The following is a 25,314-nucleotide window of genomic DNA, read 5'->3' on the forward strand; positions in this document are numbered from 1 at the left end:
CTTCAACCCTGAGATCATGACCTGAGCTGAAGGCAGATTCTTTTTTTTTTTAAGGTTTTATTTATTTATTCATGAGACACAGAGAGAGAGAGAGAGAGAGAGAGAGAGAGAGAGAGAAGGGGGGGCAGAGACACAGGCAGAGGGAGAAGCAGGCTCCATGCAGGGAGCCCGATGTGGGACTTGATTCTGGGTCTCCAGGATCACACCCTGAGCTGAAGGCAGCGCTAAACCACTGAGCCACCAGAGCTGCCCTGAAGGCAGATTCTTAACTGGCTGAGCCACCTAGGCACCCCCAAACAGGAGCTCTGTAAAGAAAAAGTAATGGTGAGATGCTTGACAGATAGAAAATGCCACCTGAGTTCGATAAGAAAGCATAGACGGGAATCTAAGATGGTAAGTGGGGTTGCATTCTAGATCTTTCCCTGACTTATTGTAACCATGTGCATTGGTGATACATTTTTCATGAGTACTTCAATCCTAAAAAAAGTCTTTCACAGGAGGGTATCTCAAGAAATAGATGAGTCCTTTTCAGAGATTATAACTCTTATCCTGGACTAAGACTTTCATGCTGATTCCTTTGCGAACAACCGAAGCTCCAGAGAGCATGGGGTCACCCAGGGCGTGTGGCATTTTCCTATCTAGGCTCTCAGATAACTAACCAGAAGATTAATAAAGAGAATGTAGACACTTCTCTAGGGACCTCTGAAAACATACTTGGGCTTGGCTTCGTTTGTTTATTGCCGTGTATTCAACAAAAAATGTTAGCCAGTGTGCTTGCTCCAAGCATTTCAACATTAATCTTTGGCTCAACAGGCTGGTTTAAGAAACTGCTCCTCCAAGCTCTGTACACCTCTGGTAGTTGTGTGCCTGGGACACCAGAGGTGAAGACATGGTGAAGTGGTGAGTTACCTCCAGTCACTTCTCAGTAGCATTATTATTATTATTCTGGAAAGCAAATGAACAAACATTATTAGAGGTCTTTCATTTGGAGACTTTTAACTCATTCATCGAGTGCCTCTGTTGCATGAGGCACCATCCCAGGCACTCAGAATGCAAACCTGTGCCCAACAGAGGGGTCTATTTCCAGCCGGGTGACCTGAGTGTCATGATTTACTGGGTGGACTCCTGTCATAGCTACCTGGGGTCAGCAAAGAAAAGGTAAGTGACTTGAGAGTGTTTGGTTTGATTTGTTTTTAAATGTGTTAGTTTTACTTCCTAAGTGGACCTTGTGAGTCTTTCTCTCTCTCTCTTTTTTTTAATCAGAAGAAGGGACAGAGGAGGCTGTCAGGTGCAGAGCTTGATGTAGCCCGTGGAACTGGCCTTTCCGGCTTTCTCATCTACTGCTTGTGTGGCTCCCGGCAAGTGTCTTAACCTTCCTTTGCTTCACTTGCATGAGCTGCCTGCACAGCAAGGATGACCATAATGGGACCCACTTCCCAGGAAACGTCAGGAGGATTAACTGGGGTATGTCTGTGCCTAGCGGGTTAGCAAATACCATCATTGGCGAGCCAATCACCAAGCCACACTCATCTCTCACATTCCTGTGACTCTAAAACCATTAGTTTTCTCAGATGTAGAGACTATCCATTTCAGCTTCCATATAAAGCAGGTATTGTTAGCACAGAGAGGAGATGGGAATGATTCTCCTTAATTTCCTTAGTTTTCGATTTGCAATTCAATTCCCTTACTGCTACATGAAGTATTTAGCCACGGGCTCCCTTGCCCAAGGACCCAATATCTTTCTAGATGCAATGGATATGACATCATCACTTTCCCTCATCATAAGTTGGTACTAATGATAAGTGACCAGAGGGCATTACAATGTGTGGAGGTTGCTGTTTTTCTTTAACTGTAGGAAGACTTGACCAGAGCCTGCATTTTGACATTAAACCTGAGGAAATGAAGATTCAAAGATCGTTTCTCGAACTAGAATTTCTCGAACCAGATCACCATGCTTAGCCAGAGTTTCAAAGAGAAAGATAATAGGGATTTTTTTTTTTTAAATGAATTTTTCAACAACCTGGAGGTAGGAAAAAAGCCACAAACAATGTGGTGTGAAGCAGTGTGAATTAATTTTGGACAGCTTGCTCAGGATACAGCCTAGTGGTAGTAACTTTCTTCTCTGCTGTAATTAGGCAGAAAATAATCTTTTCTTTATTAACTTTCCTCCTGATCTCCTTTGAGGAAAGATTCCAAGGTCTGTTGTCACCTGATTGCAATGTCCCTAAGGTAACTCACTGGTATTCTCGAGTTTGATTACAGTAAATGGGACAAGTAAACCAATGCAAATGCAAGAGGGCAACCACTAGTTCTTCCCAAGCTACCGGCAGATCTTATAAGGTGTATGAGTTCAGAACCAGACTGTGGTGGTGCTTCTTTTCAATCCAATCTGTAAAGCACCATGATCTGATTGTTATCTAGAACTCCAGTGGACCTGCCATATTCCTTAAATAGCACCTGGGTGGCTCAATTTGGCTTCTGACTCTTGGTTTTGGCTCAGGTCATGATCTAATGGGTGGTGAGACAGAGCCCCTGCATTGGGCTCCCCGCTCAGCAGGAGGTCTGTTTGGGATTCTTTTCCTGTGCCCCCCCCCCCACCTCTGAATGGCAGCCATGGCTGAATGTTGTGGAAATAATGTATTGCATCTTCTAGAATATGATGTCTACCAATTAATGTTACTCCAGTGGGACAGTTCAGGATTTGGGAAACTTCTGCAAGTTTACACAGTGAAGCACGAAGGGAAGAGACTCTGGGAAGAAGAAATGAAATTAACTAAATAAATCCTAATTTGGAAGGGAGAAAACTGACAAATGGGAGAAAAATGCAAATGTCAGAGGCAAATACTTTCCTCTTACGTCTATGTCTTCTCATAATATTTTAGGACCCAGATTATATATGGGCAGCTAGAGCTGAAAGATGAGTAAGAAAAATATCTTGAATCCTACTGGAATATCATGTTCTACATTATTTTATTTTTTTCCATTCTTGGAGAAATAAACAAAAAATACGCTGTGAACTAATTGCCACACAAGAAAATATACTGATACATGGAAGAAGAAAGTGTACAATCATGTTCATTCTGAACTACCTGCTCTTCCTCACTCCTCCCTAGGTAACTCCTAATTTTTCAGGGGAGAACCCTTTTTTGGGTGCCGGGGAGACTGCCTGTAATCCTTAGCACCAATTTCCTGACTGGTGAGTAGCATTAGTCATGCATCCTCCTCATGCCCATAAATGGAGGGCAAGCCCACACTGATGCTATCAGACGAATTTAAACAAGGCATGTTCTGAGAGAACCCTCAGAGCCAGACTGACAACACTCCTGCAGCAAATTCATCTTCGACAGAAGCATGGGTTTTGTTTCATCTTATGCCTGGGTGCACACTGCTAACAGATGTGTAGACCAACATTCAGGCTGTGAATCCATAGGGTGTGGAGACCTCCTACGGTCACGTTCAGCTGGGGCATCACTCGATGTGGGGAAGTGGAGGTTCATACACTCAGTGTTAAGAAGAGAATCTATTTCTTTTGATGAATAGTCTCCTCTTCATCTTCGATTAGAGCAAGCAGACATTCCTTCCTGCCTTGCTGCCTTCCTTTAGCGTTCAAACATCTGGGTGCCTACATAAAGGTCAGACATTGGGCTTCTGGCAGAGCAACCTTCTTAAGAGGAGTTAGGACCATTTTCTCCATCCCGCTGAGCAACACATAATCTCAGCCTATTTTAAAGCAGGGTTTATGAGAAGAGAATCAGCATTACCTCTGACTGCCTCACCCCACTGTTACTTTTGCCATTGTTAGGTAGTATGATGTGGTGGAAGGAGCAGTCATTGGAAATCATGGGCTTAAATTCTACCACCAAGTAGCTGTGTGACAGTGGGCAGTTTACTTAGCCTCTCTGGGTCTCGCTTTCTGCTTTTGGAAAAATGAGTGGGAGGGACTTAAGATTCCTTCCATCTCTAAAATTCTTTTATTCTATATGGCAACACATTCTGCAAAGTTTGCTCTGTGACCAGAATTAGTCTGTGATTTCCCAGCTCAAGTTTTTCTTTGCCCTCTTGGACTGTTGAACCAAATATGAATGAGAAGCAACAACATTTTGTCACAAGCAACAAATTGTCCTTCTACAGAACGACCTTTGGAGGTCAGGCCGCCCATTGCAATATCTAAATCCAAAGGCAATGGTATGACCAACTCGCGAGCTGGCAAGCTGCCACGCCAAAGGATGGAAATGGTCGTAGGCAGCCAAGATTCTTGGCCGGTACATTTTTAATAAATGTAGAAAATAAGAGCAGCATTTTCCACTCGGATTGCTTAATTTGGTGCCCATACCATTGGAATGTTTGCTGTTAGGATAGAGATGATGTGATAGATCACTGAGTGCGGGATGGATTAAATTTCACAAACGAGAAGTAGGTTATGGAGTCATCAGTAAGGCATTTTCTGGCAGGAGGTGGTCTGAGTCATTACAGCAAAATCTCCACCCCCTTTCGGCCCTTTGTGAGAGTTTTCCCTGAAACCTAAGCTCTGCTGGATTTATTGTGGTGCTGTGAATGGATGAAGGCAGATTGGTGTGAGTGCTCTGTGGTCGAGTATGTCTTATTAATACTTCCCCCAAGATGGTTCGGTGTGTCTTATTACTTTTCCAAGAAAAAAGCCTCCACAGCAAACGGTCTTTGGTTAATTTGGAGGCGAATCTTTGAGGGGCACGCGTTTTAACAACATAAATTACGGTGAGTGTTTATGGCAAGATGATGAACCTCATAGTTGGTAGCTATGGCAAGAGGATGGACCTCATAGTTGGTAGCTATGACAAGAGGATAGACCTCATAGTTGGTAGCTATGGCAAGAGGATGGACCTCATAGTTGGTAGCTATGACAAGAGGATAGACCTCATAGTTGGTAGCTATGGCAAGAGGATGGACCTCATAGTTGGTAGTTATGGCAAGAGGATGGACCTCATAGTTGGTAGCTATGGTAAGAGGATGAATCTCATAGTTGGTAGCTATGGCAAGAGGAGGGACTTCATAGTTGGTAGCTATGGCAAGAGGATGGGCCTCATAGTTGGCAGCTAACGGGGCCCAGTGCACTAACTCATCCAGTTCTGGAGCTCCCTGCCTCCGTCTCTGCTTGCAATATGGCAACAAGGACAGTTGACTGGCCAGGGTATTATCAGTGCTTGGAGATCCCTGAATACAATACTCTGTGGCGGTAAGCTGTAATTAGCTGCGTGGGTGGAAATTAGTGTTCTCCAAGTATGCTCTGTGAAAGCAGCCTCACGGAGCTTGTGCTTCCCACCACCACCTGAGGCCACCCTGGTCCTCTGCCATAGCTCCAGGTCACTGCTTCTCTAGGGCTGCTGGTTTGAGGCTGCAGGTTCCCAAAGGAAAATCACCCGGTATGGAGTCTGAAACCAGGCAGCTTTTTATAGTTAAAACTGGGCCGCACAGTTCCATTACAGAGGAGTCGGGCATTGACCAGGCATGACTGTCACTTGCTGGCTTTTCTTTTGCAAGTGTAAATGATCTCAAGTGTCAGAACTACAGTTGGAATTGTACCTCCATCTTAAAATAACACACCAAAACTTTTGAATCGGTTCCTGGAGTCATGCTAGGTCCTCCATTTTGGACAGGATGGTGCGGTACTGGGAACCCGGTGGTTTCCATCGCAGCCACCTTTTGTACAGTGGACCCCCTCCGCCTCCCCTTCCTCCTCCTCCTCGGGACTTCAGGATGCCTGTCACTTGTCCAGTCTGAATTCTTACTTGATTAGTAGATTTGCTTTTGGAGGCCGATCGCCTCCTACACCATCAATTCTGCCTCCTTGGAGGACGGCCCCCGCCTCCGGGCTCTCCACGAGTTTGTGGCGCCCGCACTCCGCAGTTACCTTTCAAAGCAGGTGACCTGGTACCCAGTAAAAGACGGGACCCTAGACCCCCCCCTTGTCGCGGGGTTCCCCCCCCCGCCCCCGGCCCCACCCCGGCGGCAACTCCCCTCCCCCCCGCCCTCACCCCCACCCCCACCCCCACCGCTCGGGATGAGGTCATACCCGCCCCCGGTGCGGCGCGCAGGCCGGCCCAGAGACAATGCGGCCCCGGGGTCGCGATTAGGCGTCCCCCTCCCGCGGCCCCCCGCGGCCCCCGCACCCCCCCAGCACCTCCCTGCAGCCTTCCGCACCTCCCACAACTCTCTGCACCTCCCCGCAGCCGTCGTAGCCCCCTGCACCTCCCGCGGTCCCCCGCACCCCCCTGCACCTCCGGCAGCCTCGCAAGCTCCCGCAGCTCCCCCGCACCGCCCGCAGCCCCCCGGCAGCCCGGCCGCGGGGAAGCGCAGGCGGGTGGGCCAGAAGCCACAAAGCCGATCAGCCGAGCGCGCTCCGCAGGCCGGCTGGGCCCGGGGGCCGGCCCGGGGGCGCTCCCGCCCCGCCCCCGCCCCCGCCCCGGGGGGAGGGGGGAGGGAGAGGGAGGGGGAGGGGAGGAGGAGGGGCGGCGAGGGGGAGGGGAGGGGGGGAGGGGGAGGGGCGGGGCGGGAGCGAGGGCGGCGCCTGCGTGCTCCCGGGCCGCGCGCCCCGCCTCCCCGGCCCCGCGCGGCGCTCGCGGCTCTCCTCCGCGGCAGCGGCGCCGCCTGCACTCGGCCCGGCGGCGGGCTCCCTCCCAGGGCGGCCGGGCGCTCCCGCAGCGGGGACGACGCTTCCCCCGCCCTCGCAGCCTCCGCCGCGTCTCCCGCGCTCGGCCGGTGCCGCCGCTTTGTGCGGGGCCATGGTGTAGCGCCGGCCGCCGGAGGAGGAGCCGCGCGCCGCCCGCCGCCCGCCGCCCGCCGCCCGCCGCCCGCCAGCCACGTCCCCGCCCCCGGAGCACAGGCCCCGGCTCCGCGCCCCCCGCGCCCCGGCCGCCGGCACCATGAGGTGAGGGCTCGCGCGCGCGGGGGCGGCGGGCCATTGTGCGGCGGGCGCCGCGACCCCGCGCAGGCCCCCAGCCCGGCGGGCGCCGCCCGGCCTCGCCGCTCCCGTCCCTTTGTCCCTCGGGCCTCGCTCCGCACCGGCGTCCCCGAGGCCCTGCTCGGCCGGCCCCCTGCCCCCGCCCGCCCCGCGCCCCGCACCCCGCGCCCCGCGCCCGCCCGGCCGGCCCCGAGCGGGGATGGGGATGGGGCTGGGGCTGGGGCTGGGGCTGGGGAGGGGGCTGGGGAGGGGGCGCGGGCCCGGCGTGCGCGTTGCCGGGAGACGGGTATTGTTCCGGGCGGAGGTGAGGAGTCGTGAGCCTTCCTCCCGGCGGGAGCCGAGGGGCGGGGGGCGGGGGGCGGCGGAAAACTTTGCGCGCCCGGCGGGTGCGGGGAGCGCGGGAGGGGCCCGGGCGGGGCGGGGGCCGCGGGGCGCTGCGGCGGCGGCTCCCCTCGGCGGCGGGCGGGGGGCGGCGGGCTGCGGGGGGCCGCCCGCTCCTGGGGGGCTGCGCGCCGCCCGCCGCGCCCGGGGCCGCGACCTGGGGAGCCGGCCGGCCCGCCCGCCCGCCTGGGGGTCCCGCGGGGCCTGCTCGGGCCGCGAGGGGGGCTCCCGGGGCGCGGCGGCCCAGCCCTTTTGTGCTCGGCGCGACGGGCCAGCGGCGCAGAGACCCTCCAGATTCCCGTCGCCGTGGGAGAAAATGTCATGTCATTGGGATTCTCGCTCCGTTTGAGTAGTTTCCGTCTTAAACGCTAGTTTTCTTTCTTTTTTTTTATTCCTCCTCCCAAGGTTGAACACTTTCCCATTTTTGTGTTTAAGATGTATTTTTGAGTGATCTCGCTCGGCTTTCCGCTTCAGCTGCTGGGAATTTGAATGAGCTTTTCTCTGATTCCGAGTTAGGAAGCCTGATTTTTCTTGGCCTTAAAAATACGGATTTCTGAGTGACCCCTTTTCCTTAGTCATGCCACACAACTTATTTTCAAATGTGATGGGTCCGTTTAAAATGTAATTATGACCTGCACACCCGGAAACATCATGTCTGTGAAATTCGGCTGGAAAAACTTGAACCTTGGGTTGGAGTATATAGTTCTTTATCCGGGTACTGACGTCCTTGGAAACGCAGGAACTGTAATAAAACATAGGTAACGATATAGTTTCTAATACCAGGGAGTGTTCATTTCTGCTTGAAACACTCAATGCTGAAAGGAGTCTTGCAGGCCAGAGGTTACAAGTCCTCCCCCCTCCCTCCGATTTTGGGGTAAATTTATGTCAACATTGAGAAATGTAAAACAGCAAAAACTGGGGTATTTTAAAATAAAATCATCATAAAGCTTTCTGATTCAGAGGTTATGTACTAAAAAAAAAAAAAAAGTTTTGGGTATTTGATGAAGTTTGATCACTATCATGTATAGTTGCCAGTCTGTCACAGGTAAATTATTCTTCACTTTAAAAGTTCCTTTTCTAATGCAGAGTAATTTGTAATTTCTAAGCTCCTGCTCTGTGCCTTACTAAATTTGGAGAAGGAAGTTTGCACTGATGCTTTCCAGTAGCATAAAAACAGAACATGGTGCACAGGTCTGAAAGGTTTGTTCGGGTAGTCCACAGCAATTCTTTGTAGGCTAATTTTGAATAATTTAAGAGCACAAAAGAGGATCAGCTTTTCACTTGGTAGGGATTGGATTATTTGCCAGGTGGTTGGTGCAGCTCATGTGTACGCATTTCCTTAGATCCCTGTAAAAGTAGGCTGCTTTGGTATGGAAGTAAAAGGTTCTTGTGCTGGTTGCAGAAAGCTTTGGGATATTTCGGTGTTAAGAAAGGGCTTTTCAGGGTTGCATTCATACTGGACTTCATCTCAATGATGCTTTTAAGTACTGAACGACATAAGTGTTACCGTATCGAGTCTTTAAATTATATTAAGGAGTAGTTCTGATGGTTTAAAGTCCATCCAGAAATAGGAATGCATGGGCAGGAATTTCCATTAAGTTGGTCAGAATTCCAAAGAGAGGATATGATGAATATGTTGCCATTTAAATATTTGTGATAAGATCTCTCAGATGACTTCAATTTCAGGAATAGTAGGCTCCCTGGGTGTAATATTCCTAGGCAGAATGGAACTGGATAATGCTTTACATTCCTGAGACAGTCTTAAAGGCATTCTATACATGTAAAAAGCTGTATATGGAATTACTGGCTAATACTTAGTCTAAGGAAGATTCTTTAACAAATGTCTTCTTGTATAAGACAGGGAAAAGGTGGAGGCCCAAAAAGCTGGTAGTTTTGTTAGCTTAACATCTAGCTCCTTGGGTCTACTATTTTTCATTTATGTAATGTTGCAAAAAATGTTGCAAAATGATGATTTGTGTTTGAGGTAGGTATGTATATATGTAATATTAACAGAGTGTAGGCCTTTTTTAAAAGATTGCTTTTTTAAAATGATTGCTTTTTTATTAACTAGCTGGTTACTCAAGAGCTTTCTTTTCTTTTTTTTTTTAAATTTTTATTTATTTATGATAGACACAGAGAGAGAGAGAGAGAGAGAGGCAGAGACACAGGCAGAGGGAGAAGCAGGCTCCATGCACCGGGAGCCCGACGTGGGATTCGATCCCGGGTCTCCAGGATCGCGCCCTGGGCCAAAGGCAGGCGCCAAACCGCTGCACCACCCAGGGATCCCAAGAGTTTTCTTTTTAAAGATTTATTTATTAATTTTATTTAGAGAGCAAGCACATGGGTGGGGAGGGGGGGTCAGAAGGAGAGAATGTCAAGCGGGCCCCTACTGAACACAGCCCAGTGCAGGGCTGATCCCATGACCCTGACATCATGACCTGAGCCAAAATCAACAGTCGCATGCTTAATGGACTGAGCCACCCAGGGGCCTCAAGATCCTTTTTTATGGAAGAAGGAGCTTATCTGATGTAACACAGTTGCACATAGGCTAGTCGGTAAGAAGAGCCTGGAAGTTTTTGGATTGACATTCTTGGGTCCTGCTGTGCTTCCACTATTCTGTGACTTTTGCATGTTAAAAAGGAAGGGCACCTGTAAGGTTGTGAGGCTTCATGGAAGCCACTTACTAGCTGGATAACCTGGACCTAATTACATGATTTCACTGATCCACACTTTAAAATATGTAAAAATGGGGAGACTTATTGCCTGGGTGGTAGTGAGGGTCAAATGGCAGTGGAAGAGAAGATGCTTTGTATGCTTTATGGCAGCGTACAATTATGTTCCTCTTGTTTTCAGGGCTTAGCTCTTAGACTAGTTCTATAAAACTTTTGGGTAGTTTGCTTTACCTTTCTAGGTCTTTTCTAGTTCACAGATGTCAAGTGGGTTACATTTTGCTTATCTACTCCCCCTGATAGTGGCTCCCTTGTTGATAGGGACATAAATGCAATCCTGGACTTGGCGGGAGAGAGTGCATGATGTTCTTTCTCATCATCAGGGTTTGATTGGGACATGTGTGGTCCCACACAGTGGCAGCGGGAGTGTTTCCTGAAATGCTCCTTATTTGATCACCTAATCTGGCCCTGCTGTCTTTTATTTCGTAAGTGAGGAAACTGATCTTTTACATATCTTCCCGTGTGGAGTGTTTGAGATACTTGTTATGATTTTGTTGCCTTCCTTTATGGTAACGATAAGCTTATATACACATTTTAGAGTGTGGTAGGATCAGGGCTCAGAATATTCAGGATTTGCTCATTAATTAAGCAGACTGGTAAAAACAGAGATATTGTTTTGTCACAGGATTGTGATGTTGTCAAGTGTCAAGTGAGATACCTATGAAAGGATGCAAATACTAGTGTCTGTTCTCACTGGTCTTCATTTATACTGTGGTTTTTGGATGTGTGACTTTCCCACAGAGGTTTATTTTAGGGGCAGGAGCCAAATTTGCATTTTTGGTGGAATGCCAGTGCTTTGTATTTAGGCATCAGTTTGTGTTTTAGGTGTTTAGTAAGTGAATCAATCTTGAGTAACAGTTTGGATTAATGGAGAAAATTTACTGAAGTTTGTATGGTATTCAAGGTTTTGGATACCTAGCTAGCCCGGTTGGAATAAGCATAATAAGTAGGCAGACCCCATTTGGCTGGTATGGAAGAAAGGACATCCCAGACTGATGGTTTGGGTTGTTTACCCTACAGCCAGCTTAAATCTAGGGTGATTGTGTAACTTGTAAAACATGCAGTCTTTATCATGGATGTAACAAGGATTTGGGGAAAATGTGATTTCAATTTTTATGTGATTGTGAGGGAGAAAGAGAAGTAAACTCTTTCTGTGTCACTTAAATCCACTCTCCCTCCCAATTGATGGATGGGATTGGGTGTAAATAAAAGTTAAAGGAGAGTCTGAGGGCAGCCCCGGTGGCACAGCGGTTTAGGATTTAGTGCTGCAGGGTGTGATCCTGGAGACCTGGGATCGAGTCCCACGTCGGGCTCCTTGCATGGAGCCTGCTTCTCCCTCTGCCTGAGTCTCTGCCTCTCTCTTTCTCTTTCTCTGTGTGTGTCTCTCATGAATAAATAAATAAAATCTTAAAAAAAAAAAAAAAAACCTTTAAAAAAAGAAAGTTGGGCTGTCCCTCAGTAGGTGGTTCCCTAAGTAAAGTCTTAGGAAGCTTTCTGGAGTAGAAAGCAAGGGAATTCTTTGTCAGCCTCCTGGGATATGTCCCAGATTTATCTACCTCCCAGCCAATCCCCTGTGTTCCCATATACTCTGTATATTTTTTTGTTTTTGCATTTATTACATTGTTTTATAAATATCTGGATCTCTCTGTCCCTTTTCCTGTAAGCTCCTTGAGGGCAGGGGTGGCATTTTTATATTTATGGTATTGTAAAATATTTAGCAAATAGTGGATGCTCTTGGCTTTGGCCAGGGTATCCTTTTCCAGAATCTGTGTGCTGACAGTGACAACCACCATTTTTGGAGCACCTGTAACATTCTTTAGGTTGTACTGGGTTCAGACCCATAGTATTTGTTACTTTGATTCAAACAGAAGCCAGCATCTGGGCCACAGGGAATTACATGTAGTAGAGTTTGTCTCTTATTCAGACACAAAGCTCAGAAATGGCCAAAAAGAGTGTGAGACTGGTTTGTCTGACTCCAAAGCCCTTTGGAGGATACCATGATCATGCACTGTCTCATTACATTCTGAGTTAGAAGGGTCATCATTCCGTTTTTCAGTCTTTCTGATCATGGGACTTGTAAATATTTTTGAGCACAAAGCTTTTGTGTGTCTATTGGGTTAGCTTATTTCTACTCCGCTTAGTGCATCCTTTACATTCTTACCAGTGCTTAAAATAATACCAATAATGGGGTAGTTTCTGATACTCATGAAGATGTCTTTCTTAGCTCAGGCTGCTATAACAAAAAATACCATAGACTGGGTGGTTCAAACCACAAAAACTTATTTTTCTCAAAGTTCTGGATGTTGAGTGTCTGAGACCATGGTGCCCGTGTGGTGTGGCTGGGTTCTGGTAGGGCTCTCGCTGTCCATAGGCAAACTGCCTTCTTGCAGTGTTGTCATGTGGCAGAGACACAGGGACAGCGATCCCTTTTCTTCTTCCTATAAAGTCTTATAAAATCCAGTCCTGTGGATTTAGAGCCCCACCCTTATGACCTCTTTTAATCCTGACTACCTCTTTAAAGTCCAGTCTCCAAATGTAGTTACATCATGGATTAGGACTTCAGCCTATGAATTTTGGGGGGCACAGTTCAGTCCACAGCAGAAGGTACCCAGATTTTTTTTGTCATTGGTAGAACTTTGATGGAAAAGCTACCCTTACATCCCTGGGTGGCGCAGCGGTTTGGCGCCTGCCTTTGGCCCAGGGCGCGATCCTGGAGACCCGGGATCGAATCCCACGTCGGGCTCCCGGTGCATGGAGCCTGCTTCTCCCTCTGCCTGTGTCTCTGTGCCTCTCTCTCTCTCTGTGACTATCATAAATAAATAAAAATTAAAAAAAAAAAAAAAAAAAAAAAAAAAAAGAAAAGCTACCCTTACATTTAGGCAGTTTACAGACAGGTTTTCAATAACTTTATGTGTGAATGTTATTTGCTAAAGAACATAAATGAGGGAGCTGATTTATGCAAGAGATCTAATATTTTTTAGAAATTTCTGTACATGGGAAGTTTCTGTTTTATAATGATTGTAATAAATTTAGTTAACAGGTAGCTTTTCCAAAGAATCATTCTGGTGTGAAGCAGTGTGCTGCATGTATTGGAGTGTACAGGTTGCCTGGCAGAGGGTGAAGTGGACAGGCTTTCAAGTCAGCCTGAGTTTGGGTTCTGTTTTGACGTGTGCCAATTCGTTGATTTTTGAGTAGGTTATAGTTTGAGATTTGAATTTCTTCTGTAAAATGGAGATACTTTTTGCATTATAGAATTGTTGGGAAAATTAAATTAGAAATTCTGTAAAACCCTGGCGCTGTCTTCGGCACATAAAATGGACTTGAGAGGAGTAAATCCCCCACTTCTTTTCAGTTTGTGTTAACCATGTGAAGAACCGTGTGGAGTGGTACAGCTGTGTTGGAACACAGCCTGGCAGTTCCTTAGAAAGTTAAACACAGAGTCACTGTTGACCCAGCGGCTACGCCCCCAGGTACAGACCCCCAGAGAAACGAAAGCGTGTGTCCACGTAGAATCTCGTACCCAGATGTCCATGGCAGCATTACCCGTAATAGTCACAGAGTGGAGACAGCCCAGATGTTCTCGGACCACTGATGGCGCAGCAGAGTGTGGTGTACCCACCCAGCGGAGCAGCATCTGACTGTCAGGAGGAGCAGCCCTGACACATGGCGGGGATGGAGAGAAGGTGCGAGTGGAGGAAGCCAGACACCCAGGGCCACAAGTGCCAGGGCTCCTGTGGTAGGAACTGTCCAGCAGAGGCACGTCTTGTAGAGGCTGTGAGCAGATGAACGGTTGCCAGGGCCTGAGCGGGAGACTGAAGGAGGAGTGGGAAGTGGCTGCTTTTGTGGGTAGGCACGGGGTTTCTTTCTGCGGGGATGAAAATGTTCTGGAATTAAACGGTGGTGACGGTTGCACAGCCCACTGTACTTGATCCTTTTAAATGGTGAATTTTGTGGTATGTGAGTTATATCTCAACCCTACTCTTTCATCCCTGTGTTATTATTTTCACTTATTCACTAGAATAGATGATACCATTCGCTTTACCAGGTTTCTGACATTGGTACAACTTTGGACGAATCTGTAAATGGACATCTTCCTATTTCTGAAGAAGAGAGATTGAAGGCCGAACCCCCCGGGCTTTTCTCTGTGGGCAGCCGGGTAGGTGGGAGTGCTGAAGGGGACGCCTTGCCGGGGTGTTCCTGGGGGCCTGAGTGCCGTCGGAACCCTCTTTTTGGTAGCCCTGCCAGCGGTGCGGATGGCTGAGGTCACGGACAGTACATGAAGCCAGTCCCAGAGAATCTGAAGAAGACCGTGTAGTCTGCTGGTGAGGTTTCTTGGGTATGTCTATATTACCCTCAAACACCCAAGGAAGTTTTGTCTTTGGGGCATGAGGACTTTTCCAGGGGTGAAGGCCTTTTAGAACTTTTGGTCTTGGTAACTGGTGCATCTCATGGCATGAATTCCAGAAGTGGTGTCACTGTGTGCGTGAGGCCCTTGATCTTCTGTCCTCCGTGGATTCTATGTTATCTGTGTTACCTTGGTAGGGAAGAAGGTTCTAGAGAACCCCAGAGCATAAGTGGAATAAGATGAATAGCTCTTATTCCAGGTCATCTTATTCCTCTTATTCTTAGGTCAAATCCCCAAGGAGTCCTGGTTGCAGTGGAGGGCTCTTCTGTGGTTTCAGGATGATTCTACCTTGGTTATATTTGTGTCTGCTTCATTCTGCAATCCCCTCCTCTCTCAGACTCCTGTCTCACCTTAGACTAGCGTCACAAGCAAATTGTAACGTTCAGTTTTTTTTTTTTTTGTAACGTTCAGTTTTTAACAAGATAAGATTCATGAATCAGAAGTTTTAATTTAAAACTTTGGGTTATTTTTATTATTTTGTAATCTCTTTAATCTTTGTGTTTATAGTGTTTTGAGAAAATGAACCAATTACTATTGCCCAAATAAATATCTGGTCAGTGTTGTATTTTGTTTTAGTGATGTTTTCTCTTTCATTAGAAACTTCCAGTACAGGTTTTACATAGATTTTAGAAGGTATGGAAGGAGGTTACTAACTCAGACCCAGATCATCTAGAATTTTGCTCTTTTGATTTGTAGCTTTCTAGACTTTTTCTAATGCAGAGCATTACACAGCCCTAAATGTGTATGTGCATGTACATGTATGTTTTAAATACAAGTGAGATCATACTGTTTATAAGTGAAATTATACTACATTATATGATTTGTAATTGGTGCCTTTCTACTTAATTCTTGTCACTAAATACAGAGCATTTTCATGATGCTTCAGATGGCCTTAATCTACTTAATTTATCTCTTAGGGGATGGACTTTTAGATTTTTTTCTATTATTTTTGCTAGTGCTATGAACACCTTTGAATATATGTCTTTGTGCACATGTTTGATATTTTGTATCTGCACATCTGCTTATATTTTAGGATAAATTCCTAGTAGTAGAATCAGTAGTAGTCATTTTTTTCCTTCTTTTTCTTTTGTTAGCAGGTCCTGTGAGGTTGATCTCTGCTGCTTCTCCCTGACTCTACTCTCCACGTGAACATTTGTGTATTGTTATTTATTTTTAAAAGATTTTATTTCTAAGTGATCTCTCTACATGGGGTTTGAACTTCCAATCCCAGGATCCAGTCACACGCTGCTCAGACTGAGCCAACCAGGCACCCCTTGCATCTCCTCGTTTCCCTTCTTGCTCCCCCTTCTCTGTGCAGTTAGAATGATCTTAAAAGCGGCCCTTGGCTGTTGTTACTCCCTGCTAAAGGCATCTTAGACTCTTTGAATAAAACCTGAATTATTAAGATCCTGATCTGACTGTGTTCATAGTTCCCAGCACAGGCTCTGTGAGTACACAAGAAATATTTGAGTGAATAACAAATGAAATTAGTTTACCAGACCAAAGGGAATATTATTAGTTTTTGATACCCATTACCAAATGAGCAACAGTAAATGAGAGTGCAGGTTTTCTGACATGCTGGCCAAGTTAGGGCATTATCGATATTTTTGGTCTTTGCCAATCTGGTAGGCAGACGGTGTTATCTCAATGTTTTATTTTTTAAATTTCTTTTAAGTCATCTCTGCACCCAGTACAGGGCTTGAACTCATGACCCCGAGACCAAGAGTTGCCTGCTCTGCTGTCTGAGCCAGCCAGGCACCCCTCAGTGTTTTGATTTGTATTTCTTTACCAGGAGAGTTGGATGTTTCTTCGTGTGATTATTGGACAGCTCTGATTTCGTGGGGATTGTCTGCTGCTGCGATTTGTCTGTTTTCCCAGCAGGATGTTAAGTCTTTCTTGCGGCGGTTTATTATCTCCCTAACAGGTAGCCCCACATCATGCAGTTCAGTTACCTACTAGAATATTTCGAGCTGGCCACGCACTTCTGCTGTTGGTGTCCCCAGACTCACTTGTGCGTTCTCAGCCCTGGGCTGGGTTCACCTGGTGTGTCTGTCTCTCACTTGGAAGTGGCGGTCTTGGTGCATAGGCTCTCATGAGACCTCAGCCTGTGACCTGTTCTCATGTCTCCTGGGCCGGAGCCAGGCACCCGGTCAAGACCAGAGTCTGTGTGGGAGGAGACTCATCACCTTGTCTTTTAATTTCATTTGTTCTGGGGTAGAAGTGCTATCCTTTCCTGTCTGATCTGTTGGTCCTTGCCTTGATAGTTTCTGCCTTGGGTGTTCATGCCTTCTCTAGCTGCAAGTGTATGCATATGCCCCAACATTTTCTTTTCTTTCAATGGTTTCATTTCTATTGCAGTATAAGCCACCTGCAATTTATTGTGAAGTCAGGTGGGGAGGTTAGGTTAGTATCAACCTGAAGATGGAGTGTTTGGTCACCTGTCAGCATCCTTTGTTGACCAACTCATCCTTCCGCATTGGTTTGAAATGCCACATTCATGTGTACCGGGTATCCATAAATACTTGTTTCTGGGTCGGGACTCACTGATCATCTAATTCAGTGCTGTTTCCTCACAGTTCAGTGACCCTAAGTTTGTATTTTAATGCCCAGTAAGGGAAGTTACTGTTCATTTTCTTAGGATTTTCAAAACTTTATTTACTTGTTCATTTAATGTATTCTTCTAGATTAGTTGTAGAATGATTTTTATCAGTTAAAAATGAAATAAAAGGTATACCCCCAAATCTTTTGGGGTTTTGATTTGGATTGTGTTCTGTTAATGAATTAATAATGGGTAGAGGACAGAATTGACTCTAAATAACAAGTTTTCCAGTCTTTCCACATTCAGATTTTTCATGTCATCTCTGGGAAGGTGCAGGATCGTATAGATTCTAAAATGTTCAATAGGTTTGGTGTGCTGCTACCTTTAAAAAAGTTCTTTTATATTTAGAAATTAAACTTTTAGCTCATTTATACTGTCAGTGCAACATCTATTCCCATATTTGATTGTCTTAATTTTTCTTAAAGTATATATGCTTGTATTTAAACATAATGCCTGGGATTAGAAAAATTTTTTTATTTGCTAAGAACTTAATTCCAATGTCTGCATTTATATTCTTCGGTTTTCTTAGATTTTGGAATATAATCCCTGATATTATTGAGTACTCATTGCCTGAAATACTTTACATATTACTTATTTGATACTCCTCTAACAGCTTATAAAGTAGGATCTGTTGTTATTTTATAGATGAGGATGCTGAGCCACAGATGTTTGTCCAGGGTCTCCTGCTAGTAACCAATAGAACTGGGGTCCCAACCCAGCAGTCTGGTTCTGGAGCTCATGCTTTCAACCAGTGTGCTCTGGGGCTTCTCTGTCCTGTTAACTTGTATGAACTGAAGTGTGTATTTGAATTTTCTAAAATGTTGATATGTGAGCGAATGATTTGTCCTCTTTGTGATCTCATCATCTAAAGGCTCTTTATTTTCTGAAAATAATTGGTCCAAGAGCAAGGCTCTGTAGAATGAATAGACCCAGAATAGATTGAGTGACACTTTGGAGATAGCAGAGGTGGGGAGAAAAGGCTTTATTTGGCTTTAATCTTGAAAAATGAAACAAAATTATGAAAACATTCATGCTGTGGTTGCAACTGTGTTAAATTCTTAGAATGGAACAAGAGCGAATCAAATGTTTCTTTTTTTACCTAATTTTTCTTTAAAAATTGTAATGTAGGTCGGAACTGTATACCCCCTCATGTCGTGATAGTTTTCTAGGTTAATCCCAAAGAAAGTAATTTTGCCAAAATACTCAAAGGCTCCATTTGTGAGGCCAGTTCTTTCCATTTACCTCCCATTACCTCATCTCTGTTAGCTTTCTCCAGTTATTTACTTATTGTATCTGTTAAAATGCTTTCAGCTGCAAGTAACAGATTGATTGTATTTAAATGGATTGAAACATTAGCATTTACTGACTTGTAGTTGAGAGTCCAGAGGTGGGATGGGGTCTGGGCATGCTGCACCCTGTGGCTCTGTGATGTCTTTGATCTCTGCTGCAGGTTGGCTGTAGGGCTTCTAGGCTTGACTGTCCAGAACCCGTAATTCTTGGAGGAAGGAGGATCTATCATCTCTTGTGTTCTTTTTCCCCTGTGAAGGTATAATTTGCACACAGCTAAATGTATGTGTTACGAACATACACACAGCCTGGTGGATTTGTCCTGAGTCTGCATGCCTCTGTAACCACCACCCAGGTCAGGGTGCGGGAGTGCGCTTTCCACCCGCTGAGTTCCCTTTTCTTCCAGTCCATGGCCTTCTCAGATTGTTGTTTTTGTGGCTTTGCCCCTAAGTTGGAAATGGTTCTCATCATTTTTGGTGACTTCATAAAGCTCTGCCTCTTTTTTTGTTTTTAAAGATTATTTATTTAAGAGAGCGCATGGGCAGTGGGAAGCAGCAGAGAGAGGGAGAAGCAGGCTCCCTGCGGAGTAGAGAGCCTGATGTGGGGCTGGATCCTAGGACTCCAGGATCATGACCTGAGCTGCAGGCATATAGAGCCACCCAAGCACCCCAAGGCGCCTGCATTGTCTGGAAGGCTTGCACTTCTGCTTTGTACATGGTTTGCGTTGTGTTGCTTTGTCATTGAAACATGTGCCTGTCATGGAGAGACTGATAGGGCAAAGGGGAAATAGACCCCCCAGAGGCCAGTGCAACTGGCACGCATGTTTCATAGGGACTGATTTTAAAAATGGTTAGTTTATGGGGCGCCTCTGTGGCTCTGTTGGCTCAGCATCTTCGGCTCAGCTCTTCGGCTCAGGTCATGATCACAGGGTCCTGGGGTCGACCTCCTACTTCAGTCTCTCTGCTCAGCAAGGGGGTCTACTTTTCTCCCTCTCACTCTGTCCCTCCCCCTGTTGGCTCTCTCTCTCTTTCAAATAAATAAAAATCTTAAAAAAAAATAAAAGGTTAGTTCGTTAGTGAATGTTTCTGTGTTAGGGTTACTTTTGTGTCCTTGGGCAACCTGGCATCTTATTGGAGCCTGGCAGTGCATCATATCGAGACCTCTGGACCCCTTTTGTCCTGTATTACATTTTTATATGCACATTCTTCTGGATTCGCTATTGTGTTGGCCTGTTGTCCCATCCAGTGTGCTGTCTCTGCTGTAGTCAGCTCTTTCTGCAGTTCACGTGTGGTCAGCTCAGTCTCCTGTATAACTCATTTCAGTGGCTTCCCTCTGCGGTGGGAATTAAGACTGAACTCTTGGCATACATGCATGATTCCTGCTCTGTGATTCCAGAGTTAGTGATATGGCCCAGTAAGATCAATCCTCAGAAACTACTTTAAAAAAGTAAATATGTGCATAGACACAATGGCTTCTCTTGTGTTTATAGTTTAATGAAGGAATAGCCATTAACGTTTTTCAGAAGCTTTGAGGAATGGTATATGGTTCACAGGGGTAGAGACTACTTCATATATTCGTGTTTGATTTCTTTCAAAATGTCATCTGCAAATAACACAATTTTTCTTTTGTAGTTACATTTTTTAGGGGAGATTGACAGCATTATTTTGTATTGCTTTAGTATTTTGTTATACTTGTCTGTTATTTTGTTCAAATCATCTGCTTTGGCGAAAATCTCTGTCATCTTTTTAGATTCGTCTGGATATGGAAGTTTTCCAAGGTGTTTTCATTTTGGGAAGAGATAGTTTAACGGAATCCTCTTTGGCTTCAAAGCCATTCTATTCTTTACTGGCTCTAAAAACTTCCTTTGGCTGTCCGATCTGAAAGTCTTTCTGTGCAAAATGGGAGTAATAATCCATTGTCTTGTTTTGCAGTTTGCCAGAGTGCATTTAGAGGATTTGTGGATTTGATGTATTGCAGTTATTGTTTTCTTTATGTTGTACCTTTACTTTCATTTGAGTAAATACAGGATTCTCAGTGTTCTTTGGCCTTTCTTCTTTAACCTTGAATACGAAAGACTTCTGTTTTAGGCACTCTGAAAGGAAGGAACCAGTTAAAACTCTTAGAGAACCTGTATTTCAAAATGGTGTTTAAAATGTGTTAAGATGAATTGTCAGATGGAAAAGCAGAGCCCTGAACTGTAGAACCATCATCTGTGTCCTGGGGAACCAGCCTCCCATTTCCCCCATTGGAACCTTTGGGTCTCCTCCTCGACCTTCCTGGCCTGATGCTTGGGCGCTGCTTCCCACACTTCCTCCTGAGAACCTTGACCTGCCCCTGTGGCTCGCAGCAGGGTCGTCCCCACTTGGCATTCAGGGTGCTCCACACACCTTCAGCCACACCTCTCCCAGCCAGTCATTTATTTCAGAATGGTCAGTTGTGGTTTGGTTTGTCCATTTCAGAATTGACAGGAGTTTGGTCCTGTCCTTCTGTTCTGTCTTCTGAAAGGTGCCATGGTGCCCACGCAGTCGCTTGCTTCAGCTTCCTATTTCACTTTATTTCTTTAATGATCACTCCCTTGTCTGTCCACCTTCCAGAGCTTTTGGCACTCCAGGCCTGAGTTTTCCCTCACAAAATCTAATGTCAGCTCCTTTTACAAAAGCAGGTGCATTTCCCTAAGCACTTTGTAACATGCTGAATATAATCAGGGACTTCCAGTATTTAAAAAAAAATAAAATTAAAAACTATCCTCATGGTTATTGTTTTAGGCCTTCCTATTTTAATTCTCTATTGGACTTGTGATTTTCAAAGGTATTAAGACAGTCCTTTGAACAGTTTAAACACAGTATGTTTTTATACCCCTGTAATCACGTTACCTGTAAAGGTATGAATTAAGTGACAAAGTGAAAGGGTCACAGTGTAATATTTGGATAAAAAATTTTCACATGTAGGGGCAGCCCCGGTGGCGCAGCCCCCGTGGCGCAGCTGTTTAGCACCGCCTGCAGCCCGGGGTGTGATCCTGGAGACCCAGGATTGAGTCCCGCGTCCGGCCCCCTGTGTGGAGCCTGCTTCTCTCTCTGCCTGTGTCTCTGTCTTTCTCTCTATGAATAAATTAAAAAAAAATTTTTTTCACATGTAAATGTTAATATGTAATATACTTGAAGTATAAGGACAACACATCAAGTCTTTTTTTTTTCTGCTGGAAACTTTACAAATAAGGAACCCTGTCACCCAATCAGCAATTCTGTTTCCTTTTAACTGATGAATTGATGCAGTTCTGTTTGAATCTATAAAAAGTACTAAAATCAGAAGCTGATTCAGTAAGGTTTTTATACAGATCATGGATACAGTTATGAAATAGGCAGCTTATGTTTTATGATCTCCAATCTGCTCTTTCCCTTTACTGATGGATGTTGGAATTGAATGGAGGCCGCTAAGTCTGAACTTTGTTCTGTGAGCTGATCTTGCATCTGAAATTCGTAGGGCAGGTCCATGGGTTGGGTCTTTTTTTTTTTTTTTATAATAAATTTATTTTTTATTGGTGTTCAATTTGCCAACATACAGAATAACACCCAGTGCTCATCCCGTCAAGTGCCCCACTCAGTGCCCGTCACCCATTCACCCCCACCCCCGCCCTCCTCCCCTTCCACCACCCCTAGTTCGTTTCCCAGAGTTAGCAGTCTTTATGTTCTGTCTCCCTTTCTGATATTTCCCACACATTTCTTCTCCCTTCCCTTATATTCCCTTTCACTATTATTTATATTCCCCAAATGAATGAGGACATATAATGTTTGTCCTTCTCCGATTGACTTATTTCACTCAGCATAATACCCTCCAGTTCCATCCACGTTGAAGCAAATGGTGGGTATTTATGACGGGGTCTTTATGTCAGAGTCTTGATGAGGAATTCCTTCCTTGCTTCTTCTAGCTTCTGGCGTTTGCTGGCAATCCTTGGCATTCCTTGGCTTCTGTAAACACATTAGTATCATTTCTGCCTCTGTGGTCATAGGGCCACCTTTTTTCTCTTTGTGTCTCTGTCTTCGTGTGGTGGTGTCCTTTTTTAAGGAGACTGATCATATTGGATTAAAGGGCCTGGTCTATCTCATGTGACCTCATCATAAGTGATTACATCTATAATGACCCTGTTTTCAGGTAGGGTCATGTTCTGAGATACGGGGGTGGGGGTGGGGGTTAGGACTTTAACATCCTCTCCTGAGGTATGGACCACAACTTGGGTCTCCTTTATCCCTCACTTTGATCAGCTTGCTGCCTCAGATGACAAATACAAGGAGAGATATGCGTACACATACATTAAATATAAACACATGTAGAATGTCCATAAGGCTACCAGAACTGGGAAATAAATTCAGCAAAATTGCAGGGCAGAAGATCAACACATAAAAATCAGTTCCAGGGATCCCTGGGTGGCGCAGCGGTTTGGCGCCTGCCTTTGGCCCAGGGCGCGATCCTGGAGATCCGGGATCGAATCCCACGTCAGGCTCCCGGTGCATGGAGCCTGCTTCTCCCTCTGCCTGTGTCTCTGCCTCTCTCTCTCACTGTGTGCCTATCATGAATAAATAAAAATTAAAAAAAAAAAAATCAGTTCCAGTTCTATATACCAGCAGTGAACAATCTATAAAGGAAAATAAGAAAACTCCATTTACAGTAATATCTAAAAGAATAAAATACCTAGTAATAAATTTAAGGCACGGAAGCGAGAGACTTGTATACTGAGAACTATAAAATAATGCTGAAAGAAATCAAAGAACTAATTGCATGATCAGAGCTCTGTGCATGGATTAAAGACTTAATGATGTTAAGATGACAGTACTACTACAGGGTCAGTATCATCTCTGTCAAAATCCCAATGGCATTTTTTTTTTTTTTTTTTTTTTTTTTTTTTGCAGAAATAGAAAAGCCCATCCTGAAAATCAGGTGGAATTTCAAGGGACTCAGAATAGTCAAAACAATCTTAAAAAAGAGAGTTGGGCTCCCACTTGCAGATTTCGGAACTTGCTACAAAGCTGCAGTGATCAAAACAGTGTGGTTCTGGCATGTAGACCAGTGAACAGAGCCTAGAAGTTAAATTTGCATATTTTCGGTCAATTGACTTTTGACAAAGGGTGTCAAGACTATTTAGTGGGGAAAGGATTATCTTTTCAATAGATGATGCTGGGAAAACTGGATGTTTTTAGTTTTGAAAGAAAGTTTAGTATTTTTTCCTCCAGCGTGAATCCCAGCCTCTAAATCACGCTTTATTGATGTTTTGGACCAGGTGATTCCATGTTGCAGGGGATGTCCTGTGCATTGCAGGATGCTCAGCCTTACCCTTGGCTGCTGCCAGTAGATGTGCCAGTAGCTCACACCAACCTGCCCCTAGTAGTTAGGACAATCAAAAATGTCTCCAGACAGCATCAAATGTTGCATGGGGGGAAAGTTCCTAGTCGAGAACTATTGCCCTAAATTCTGTGATGCCAGGAACCACTGTACAATTTTTTGGGAAAAACTCAACATTTAAAACATTTAAATGTTTTATGTTTAAGTGGAAAAAGGTGATTTTCATGCTGTTCCCTACTTTTATTACAAAAGACACATCTGTTTGGTTATTTAGACTTTAGCTTGGTAACACACAATTTGTAAATAGTGTTTCAAAAAAGAAAATCTGTCCTTAAAATCAGTTGATACAATCCCATTTGTAAGTTAGGAACTACATGAAGATGAAAAAAAAATCAGCCTTTGAATTTGAACCCAAGTGAAATGAAAAACAAACAAAAACCCCGTTGAAAGAAATCATTATACCTTATTGTTAGTTCAGTGCAAGTATTTAAAATAAACTTAACTCATTGTTTTTAAAGGTATCTTCTTGATATTTTAAAAGATTTTATTTACTTATTTACTTATTTACTTATTTACTTATTTATTTATTTATTTAAGACACAGAGACAGAGGTATAGGCAGAGGGAGAAGGAGGCTCCATGCAGGGAGCCCAAGGTGGGACTTGATGCGGGAAATCCGGGATCATGCCCTGAGCCAAAGGCAAGACGCTCAACCGCTGAGTCACCCAGGCATCCCTTTTTTTGATTAACTTTTGTGTTCCAAAGACTTGATGAATGTTCCTCATTGATCTGGAAGCCCAGACACGAGGAGCATAGGGCACAGTGTCTCCGAGGTGAATCTTTGCTCACACTGGGTACAAACCAAGTGGACCAGCCAGTGATATAGGATGACTTTTAATGTTCTCTCCTTATGTAAAATAAGTAGATCTGTGATACATAAAAGCAACTATTTGTTGCACATATAAGGACAGGCCAGGAGACTTGCTAAGTGTGTCCAGTGAAACACTTTATATAACAGATTAGGATAAGCGGTCACTTACAGTGGAGGAAGCCTGGGCTCAGTCACGTGGTTGGTGAATGACAGCTGAGGTTCACATCAAAGTCCTACATAATTCCCAAGACCTTGCTCATAATACTTTACAGGGCTTATAATTCTTTTACGTTCTAGAGCTGCTTCTCAGCTTTGGTGTCCCATCCTTTGAGGATCACACCCAGTCCAGCCCTCCTCCTGGATTTTGTACAGGAAGGGAGTGATGAGCAGTGTAGCAGAGAGGGCCAGATTTTGTAAGTCTTTGAAGGACAGGTGAAGGAATGTCAGTGATGTGCTGTGTAGGGCACATCTACCTGCAGGGGAGGATCACCCTCGGTGGGACCCTGGCCCAAGAGAGGGAGGGAGAGAGCGAGTGAGTGAGTGAGCATGGCCAGCAGGCAGCAGACCCTGGACCCCAACCTGGCAGTGCCTCACTTCCAAACCTGTATGCACTGTACCCTAGATCTTCAAAATGATTTGAACTTTTCTGGTAGATCGATGATTTCCCATTTGTGGGCTCTGAGTCAGCTGTAGGATTATTTTACAGAGCACCTGTATACCTATGTGTACTAAGCTTTTTCTGTAATCCCAAACTGCCAGCCCTCAGTTCACA

The 25,314-nt window shown here is 45.2% G+C and overlaps 1 protein-coding gene across 17 annotated transcripts in view; it reads left to right on the top strand.

Annotated features, from left to right (window-relative positions):
- The first annotated feature begins 874 nt into the window (after window positions 1–874).
- The window catches only part of ENAH (ENAH actin regulator), a 145,325-nt gene continuing 120,885 nt past the window's right edge, over window positions 875–25,314 (top strand). For 2 of the 17 annotated variants that reach the window (XM_038542832.1, XM_038542847.1), the window contains exon 1: window positions 962–1,158. In XM_038542832.1, the coding sequence (XP_038398760.1) occupies window positions 1,025–1,158 (134 nt within the window). In that variant the 5' untranslated portion in view covers window positions 962–1,024. Of the gene's footprint in view, window positions 901–936; window positions 1,159–5,022; window positions 5,213–6,881; window positions 6,905–7,627; window positions 8,077–25,314 lie in introns of those variants that run through there. The other 15 variants (XM_038542848.1, XM_038542849.1, XM_038542839.1 and 12 more) reach the window with 14 other exon arrangements.

This window comes from Canis lupus, chromosome 7 (assembly GCF_011100685.1).
Source record: "Canis lupus familiaris isolate Mischka breed German Shepherd chromosome 7, alternate assembly UU_Cfam_GSD_1.0, whole genome shotgun sequence".
Lineage (NCBI taxonomy): Eukaryota > Metazoa > Chordata > Mammalia > Carnivora > Canidae > Canis > Canis lupus.